The sequence below is a fragment of the Triticum aestivum genome, chromosome 4B (genome assembly GCF_018294505.1).
Source record: "Triticum aestivum cultivar Chinese Spring chromosome 4B, IWGSC CS RefSeq v2.1, whole genome shotgun sequence".
Classification (NCBI taxonomy): Eukaryota; Viridiplantae; Streptophyta; class Magnoliopsida; order Poales; family Poaceae; genus Triticum; species Triticum aestivum.
In genome coordinates this window covers 79087308-79096128 of record NC_057804.1, presented here as the reverse complement: position 1 = coordinate 79096128, position 8821 = coordinate 79087308, and the positions used below count along the sequence as shown (strand labels likewise).

The window sequence follows — 8821 nt, the reverse complement described above, 5'->3', positions numbered from 1 at the left end:
ACGAGACTGCAGAAAAGAATCCACCAAAACTAAAAGGACAAGCAGAAGAAAAAAACACAGGATTATAAACACGCAGTTATGTGGAACCAGTGGAGAAAGGGAGGGGCCAGCAATATAGCTGGCCAAATGGGTCGTTCTTTTCGGGCCGGCCCGTGAGCACGCGCGGCACGGCCCGCCTTGGGCCAGGCACGACACGGTCTAAACGGGCCGGGCCCGGCACGCGGCACGCCCTGGGCCGTGCCTGGGCCTGGAGGCTGGGCACGCGGGCCGGCACGACACGGCCCGATTACGTTTTTTATTTTTTTTATACATCTATATATGGCCCAATATATAAAAATAGGCTAAAAAACGCTCAATGCGGCAAATAACAGGCTGAAAATATGCGGCCCACCGTGCTAAACGGGCCAACGTGCCGGCCCGTTTACTAACTGGGCCGTGCCTGAGCCTGGGGGCGCAGCACGCGGGCCGGCACGGCACGGCCCGTATAGTAATCGTGCCCTGGTGGGCCGTGCCGGGCCAGGCACGATTACGGTGGGCCGGGCCGGCCCGTTTGGCCAGGTATGGCCAGCAAGAGAACATTTAGAGGGGCAGAACAGTCCATTCGCATAGCCCATGAACTAGGCTTTGCCACCCCACCCCGGCACCCCCACCAGTTTTTCTCAAGATAAAAAACCAAATCCATTAGCCCTGCGGTAGAGCAGCAGCAGAAGCAGGCACCACCAAGCTCAGCTCGCTCCGCAAGAAAGACACTCTCACCAGCGGCGGCCGGGCGGCGGATCGACGCCAAGAAACATAAGCGTTGTGCTTGATCGCATCCACCCAACTCACAACTGCTGTAAGGTAATTAAGCCCCTACCAGTTCTTCTCTTCCCCCTTCCAACAAGGCTTGGGTTTTCTCTCCCTATCGTGGTTGAGCAAGCTCAACGACGCTGCGCATTTTTTTTCCGTCCGATTATGAGATGAAATGGTGTATTATTGAGAGGTTTATTTCTACGTTACTCCGACAATAAGTTGGAGGAGTGTATCCAGTAGTGGTGGTGGTTCGGTAGGAATGTTTCTTGGTGTTGGTTTGGTCGTTTCCCCTGTCCTAAAAAGCTGCCTTTTCTTCTGCGCTTTTCTGTTGGTTTCTGCCAACCAAGGCCTTTCTTTCCTCCCATCACTGGTTCCCTCCCCTCCACCTCCGTCTGATGAGAAGCAGAGGAAGAGGCGGCGTATCCTCCTCGCTGGGTCTCCTGGGTCCACTGTCTAGGGCCTTCGAGATCGGACGGAGCCTTCCTCTTCCCCTCTCCGCCGCCAGGGCAGGCGTCTCCTTCCGCAGCTCCGCGCAACAAACATCTTCGTCGCCCTCCGCTGATTCATTTCTTTTGCTGGTGACGGATCCCTAACTCGTTTCGATTGAGTTTTTTCATGCCGGCGATCTAATCCCAACGCTTAGTCTGTCCCCAATACACCCATTTTTTCTTTCGCGGATTTGTTTGCAGTTTATTTTCTAAAAGATTTTTCTAAGGGTTCTGTTGATCATCCTTTCCCTTTGTTAGGCACTACTGAACTGAACTTGCGTGCTTTGTTAACTGATGAAAGTAAATCACAAATTTATTCCTTTTTTTTCTGTAGCACGAGATAGGGTGTACTTTTTGTTGAGATATGTGCCATTATTTGTCAATCCCGGTATTACAGTTTTTGTGGTCTTTTTTGTACAAGAAAGTTCATAATCCTACCTTCCATTTTCCTAATTTTGGATTTATTATATGGTCTTTCCTCCTTAGCCAAAATTTACCTAGAAAAATCAGAATGTGTCAACTTCTCTATGCGCATTTCGATCTTGTTGCCAACCGAGAGGGGAAGCAACCCCTCCAAACCAGTGGTCTACGGATTGCAATTCTATAATCACTGTTTGACTGCCTACATGTGCCACACCCTTAAATTATTCTCATCTTGCAACCTGTCTTTGCCATTCATGTTGCTTGCTTGTGATTTTAACCAAGATAAGATTCCTCCCCTCACTGGTGCTTGTTCCCATGGTCTCCCAACATTGCATCACCGATTATTCCCGCTGTCCCCTCACCTCAAGATGCTGCCCTTGTGCTCTGCAGGTGCTGCCCCTTACTCTCCCTGTGCGATCCAGCTTGGACGAGGAGGAGTCCTTGTTGCCGTTGTGCTCTCCCGGACCCAGATCTTGATGCAACTGCCGCCTAGTTTACTCATCTAGAGGGAGGTCTGCTTGGGCTCCTGACCTGATTTGATTTGGTGGGGGCTCTGCCGCGGTTCAAAGGGGGACAGTTGGGCGTGGATCTTTATCACCAGTTGTTGGTGTTGTCCTTTCACATCGCAGTGGCCACCGGTTTGGTACTTTGTTGATGGGTCAAGTGTTGTGGGTTTGTTGAGGCGTTTCTTCTTGGCTCCCATTCGGTGGTGACTGGTGAGGTGAGCACGAAGGGGAAAGTAGAAGAGCTAAAGAGAACGCAAAAAGGGGAGGAGATTTGCAGGCTGTTTTTCGGTGTGGCACAATGAAGCATATGAAGCTTGGGTCCAAGCCGGATGTCTTCCAGACAGAGGGCAGCAATATCAGGTTAGTTAATTCGTCTCTGTTCTTGCTCAGAGTTTCTTCAGATTCTGTTAACATTTCTACTTTATCTAGCGCTTGGTCTGGATATCGTTGTTCTTCTTTTACTCCAGTTTAGTACCAGTCCTGTTGGATGATGGCAAGTAATTTTGTGGCTGAAATTCTGAGATCTGTTCCTTGAGAGATTTGGCTTTTGTATATGCATCTTCGTTCTGCAATTTTGCCAGAATCGAGGGGATCTTCTTTTGGTTGTTTCTTGAAATAAATTCCAAATAAATGAAGTCGCTAAAGGCGGCCAATCATACTGGTTACTGGTCATATGCGATCAGCAATTAATTAGCCCTGTGGTGGGGAATACTGGCCTTGATCTGTAGTTTCCTGGGCTCCATTTCTTAAACAGGAAGAAAAGGATGTGAGCATGCTCCATCGGTGCCATTTCTTTGATTTCAGTTACTAGTATGAGTTTGGGAATCTGCACAAAACGTCCAATCATTCTGAAGTATTGACATTACTGCTACAAATTTACATTATGAAACCTTTTATACTTGGATAAAACTACCTAGTACATATCTATATAATATGTACAGCTGTTATATTTGTGTCATGTTTATCAACTAAATTTGAGAAGATTCACCATACAGATTGGATTGCTTTCTCATTATAACAATGTTCACAAAATTGGTTGCCTAGCATGCCTCCTAACTGTGATGCATCGTATCTTGACATTCGGATGGCTAACTATCCAACTGATGTTCTTTATAGGTTAATTTTTCCTTGATTCCTGCTAGTGGCGTATGTTCTTAAGCTCCTCGGTACTTTGAGGGCATGTGCAGATTTAATGATTGCAATGCTTTTCTTAGTTTGTTTAGTGTTCATTTTTTTATAAGCCAGCTAGTTATTGACCTTGTGGTCCATCGTGTAGATTGAATTCTTGGAGCTCAATTAAGTTTTCTTTGCCTTGCTATGTCCAATTTATTTAATCATTGGTCCTGCGCCTGTTCAATTAGTTATATTACTTGTCATACACAATGCTACTAGATGTGAAGTTGCTTTCCGCACCTTTCTCCAGCGTTGCTTGTGGTACTTTGCTTAGGTAAATGGTCTGTCACTCGCTGCCTTACTTTTAGCTGATTTAGTGGGTTGAGATTTTGTTTCATTTTTCATTTGAGCTCTCCATTATTTGTTTTTTGTGGATTATGTGAGTTTATTACTTTGCCATCTGTGTGAGCTGTAACCAATTGTTTGTGTGCAACATATGTGACGATCTTTTCGAGAATTATTGTGGGCCCACTTTTATGAACTGTGCCGTTTCCACATGGTGTGTGATCCGGTAATCTGCCAATATCCTCACAATTGTCACCTTTGTCATTCTCTTGTAATGATGTGCGAGACGTGAATGTTTGTGTCCTGACTGATATACTGTTCATTGAATAATGACATGTCATCACTACCATCTGCCCCTTGTATAATTAATGCCTGGGTAATATGCTAGTTGCATAGTACAGCTATGACATATGTACATACACATAACACAGGAGCAAGAAGGTAGTGGGAAAATGTAAAAACGGGCATATATTGATATATGCGGCCTGGAATTCTTTCATTACTGCTTTTAGGTCTGGTGTGATTATGTAAAGACCATCAATTCCAATGTTGCACCTGTTTTATTTGAAAATTGACCTGTATTTTTTTTTGCATCTCATCAGTTTCTATATTATGCTTTGCCTCTATTTATACTAAATAGCTTTGATGCTAATGTTATGTTAACATGCTTTTCAGGTTTGTTGCAACAGAGCTGGCAACAGACATCGTTATCTCCATAGGGGATGTCAAGTTTTACCTTCACAAGGTATAAACTTCTTATCTAATTGGCTATTAAGCGTGAACTAATTGCTAAGCCTCTTTCCTAGAGCTGTTAAAGAATTATTTTACCAGAATTGCTACAGATTTATATGACTAGCCTTTGGTTTAGAACACCTGATTATTAGGTACACTAAGGTTGATAAGATGACCCCTTTTTGTTCTTTATGCTTTATCAATCGGAGCATTACATCCTTTGTTATTTGTGACTGCACATACACTCCTCGATTAAGCACAACATTTCAGAACTTGGTGGGTCTTCTACATTGCATAGTTCTATCATTTACATATGATTGTTTCAACCTAGAAATTGCCTAATGGCAAAAGAAAAAAAAGGAAAAATGGAAGTGCTTTCAAGCTTTGGAAGTGTCAGCTGTCTATGTTTAGCAATTACTCCTTCCATATACTTTTGTATTGTAAATTTGCAACTGAAGGAACTTTTTATACATGTCCTTTATGCAGTATAATAGAGTAGAACTTAATAAGTTAGCATCTGTTTTTTTCCTAGTGCAGCTTTACTTTATTATATCTAAAATCATTGAGCTGTGCACATTATTTGCAGTTCCCTCTTTTGTCAAAGAGTTCACGGTTGCAAAGATTAGTAGCTTCAAGTAATGAGGAAAGCAACGATGAAGTGAATATATCTGACATTCCTGGTGGTGCTTCTGCATTCGAAATTTGTGCCAAGTTTTGCTACGGCATGATTGTAACACTCAATGCATATAATGTTCTTGCTGCTCGTTGCGCAGCTGAGTACCTAGAAATGTTTGAGACCATTGACAAAGGAAATCTTATCTACAAAATTGACGTGTTCTTGACATCGAGCATTTTTCGCACCTGGAAAGACTCAATCATAGTTCTGCAAAGTACAAAGTCGTTGCTGCCATGGTCTGAGAACTTGAAGGTAATCAACCACTGCATTGATTCTATTGCATCGAAGGCGTCAATTGATCCGTCAGAGGTTGAGTGGTCATACACCTACAACAGAAAAAAGCTCCAATCTGAGAATGGTGTTGATTCTCATTGGAATGGAGTCAGGATGCAACAGATGGTCCCTAAGGACTGGTGGGTTGATGACCTTTCTGAACTTGAAATGGATTTGTACAAGCGCGTGCTCCTAACAATCAAGGCAAAGGGAAGAACACCTGCTGTAGTTATTGGAGAAGCACTAAGAGTCTATGCATTCCGACGGCTGTTTGGTTCCCTTGAAGATGCTGTGAGCAATGGAATTGATTGCACAAAACGTCGTGCAGTTCTCGAAAGCATTGTATTTCTTCTGCCCACTGAAAAAGGTTCAGTATCATGTGGTTTTCTTCTCAAGTTACTAAATGCTGCATGCTTGCTGGAATCTGGAGAGTCTTATCGTGATAACTTGGTAAAGAGAATAGGCACCCAACTAGATGGTGCTTCAGTTGCAGACCTTCTTATACCAGCAACCAGTGGTGAAAACGGCGTGTATAATGTCGATCTGATCATGGCAATAGTAGAGCAGTTCATGTCACATCATAGTGATAATGGTAAAATGACTTTTCAAGATGATGATGAAATTGTGGAAGTTGAGAAGTTTGCTTCTGTTTCCAGCACGTCAAAGCTGGCAGTTGCAAAGCTGATTGATGAATATCTTGGTGAGATTGCTAAAGACCCTAACCTGCCTGTTCTGAAGTTCATTGCACTTGCTGAAATGGTGTCTGCCTCGTCCCGACAAATGCATGACGAACTATACCATGCCATCGACATGTATCTAAAGGTAATATTTTTCACATAAATCTCCTGTTTCCAGTTAGTATGTCTGCTGTTGGGAGTTTGGAACTTACACTCAATTCCATGCTTACAGGAGCACCCCAGCCTATCAAAGAGCGAAAAGAAGAGATTATGTGGATTGATGGACTGCAAGAAGCTGTCCCAGGAGGCCTGCATGCACGCGGTGCAGAATGAACGGCTTCCTCTGCGTGTGGTTGTGCAAGTTCTCTTCTTTGAGCAAGTCCGAGCATCAGCCGCTTCTGCCAGGAGTGACTCTGGAGCCGACCTTTCATCCGCTGTTCACTCGCTTCTTCCCAGAGAGAACGGCAACTCGTACGGCAGCTCAAGGTCAGCCGCCACAACAACAACCGAAGAGGAAGGTAGTGGAGTCCCGACATCCAGCGACATCAATTCTTTCAGGTCGATGAGGCTCGCCAACAACTGCGGTGGCAGCGAGAGGAGCAGCGCAAGCAGCGACATTAACAAGAACGGCGAAGACAAGAGCATCACCACCGGCAAGGCGAAAGTGATGCTGATGCCGAAGATGCTAAGCAAGCTCTGGTCTGGGAAGACGCACGTTGGCGAGAACAGCAGCTCGGACACGTCGGAGAGCCCCGGGTCCGCCAACCCGGAGGAGGTGAAGTCGACGCCGTCGAGGAACACGAGGAATTCAACATCCTAGTCGCTGGTGCTAACAGTATCATAGCACACGTAGTTTTTCACTGTCCTTGCTTTAATTTTTTTGCTTTATTACTGACTGCCCTGTCGCCGATGATGTTTTTGTAGCATTTTATGCTAGTAACTGGTGTAGCCCGTAGAGCTCTGGTCATTGGTGTTCAGGAACACATTTCACGAGATAAAAACTGTAATTGTTTTTTGTTTTCGGTGGCAATATATAAAAGGAGGCCTTTTTTGGAGGAGGCAGAGTGGCAGAGTAGAGAAAATCCATGTAGTATTTTAGAGTCCTCTGTCAAAGATTCAGTTTATACATACTGCCTGGCAACTGTGAATTATCTGTTGATGAAGCCATCGGAATTTAGGTGGAACATTGGTTACTTTTGTTTATCTGAAGGTGAAAATCTAAGCATTCACATCGCTTCGGATTGTTCTTTTGTGACTCGCCCTCTCAGCTCTGTGTGCGGGATGAAGAAAAGCAAAGTTTTAAGACACTGCAGACTTTGCAAGCTGCACACTATCGTCCGCCGGGAGAAAGCTCCAGACTGTATCAGACTGGAAAAAACAAAGCATCAGACTGCAAATCTGTACCTTCATGCAATGATAAAATAGCTAAGAGGTGAGTAAGAAAAAGTCAGGAAGCTGAGAATTAACAATACTGCAGAATGTGGTCAACAATTTTTTTATGCCACCCATTGGATTGGATTGGATTGGTCATTTTAACACAAACGGTAGGAGAGAATGCAAAAAGCAAGTGTAAAAAGCAAGTGTAGGAGAGAATGCAAAAAGCAAGTGTAAAGTTCAAGTGCTTGCAAATATTTGTCATAGAATCACATTTCTAGAAGGCATGGCAAGAAAACAAAATCGATACCCTGAAAATGCTACTTTCAAAAGCATTTTGGAGTATTGATTTTGTTTTTTACCACGCCTTACAGGAATGTGATTCCATGAGGAATTTCTGCAAGCACATAAAACTTTTGTCAATGTTTGTCACCAAAAAAATGCAGATTTTTTTTATTTTACTGTTCACCAGTCCAGAGCAGCAGGACACTTTCGCCGTAAGAATATCTACAACCAGACCCTAAACATCCGGGTGGACAGCCCGCCCTGACCAAGAAACGCCACCCAAACAGCACAAATACTATGTGTCGCTCATTATGAGCATTAAGACTCCGATCGCTCACTAGCATAGGGCATGGGCCAGCTCATTAGCGAGCGAACATTTACGACCAGTTGATCCCCTAAAAAAGGAAAAACCTTCTAGAATGTTCTGGATTTTTTTTCTTTCGTTGTTTTATCTTTTTTTTTGGTTTTTCTGTGTCTTCTTCTTTTTTAACATAATTCACAATTTAACACTTATTCACGTTTTAAAAAATGCTTTAAATTTCAAAATTTCTCACAATTTAAAAAATTATTCAAAATTCCAATAAATGTTTATAAATTTCAAAAAAAATATTCAAAATTTCAATAAATGTTCAAAAGTTTCAAAAATTGTTTTAGGATATTTTCTGTATTCACGTGAACATTTTCTGAATTAGTGAACATTTCCAATTCATGATTTTTTTTGAATTTGCGAACATTTTTAAACCGTGAATTTTTCTTGTATTCATGAACAAAAAATCGCAAAAAAAATCCAAATTTCAGGACGTTTTTCAAATTCATATTTTTTATTAGTTGAAAATGAAACAACTCAAAAAAATTGCCTGCGCTCGCTTTCACTCGTTGGAGGATACTCGTTGTGGCCCTGGCCCATATAGCACCTGCCGACCTAAGAAACGCAACGCTTTTTCTCGCCTGTTGTGTGTGATATACAGTAGCCCAACCGGAAAACCTAAAGCCATCTATACACCCGGGCTCTCCGACACCCCCTCGACCCATATGTGGGGCGGATTGGGGGACGCCCAGACGTGTCTACCACGTCTGATAGACAGGCGAGACTCACACCAAAATCCATCGATTCGTTGAGGGGATGGCCGATTTGGT

General features: G+C 43.3%; 1 protein-coding gene across 2 annotated transcripts; it reads left to right on the top strand.

Annotated features, from left to right (window-relative positions):
• Positions 1–617: 617 nt before the first annotated feature.
• On the top strand, positions 618–7080 carry LOC123091133 (BTB/POZ domain-containing protein NPY4). Of its 2 annotated transcripts, none has more exons than XM_044512536.1 (5): positions 618–840; positions 2094–2569; positions 4343–4412; positions 4986–6170; positions 6258–7080. In XM_044512536.1, exons 2-5 carry the CDS (start codon positions 2508–2510, stop codon positions 6843–6845), a joined length of 1905 nt encoding a protein of 634 aa, XP_044368471.1. In that variant the 5' UTR covers positions 618–840; positions 2094–2507; the 3' UTR covers positions 6846–7080. The 2 variants fall into 2 exon arrangements, with proteins under 2 accessions (XP_044368471.1, XP_044368470.1); XM_044512535.1 differs by lacking the exon at positions 618–840 and adding an exon at positions 1115–1370.
• The last annotated feature ends 1741 nt before the right edge of the window (positions 7081–8821 follow it).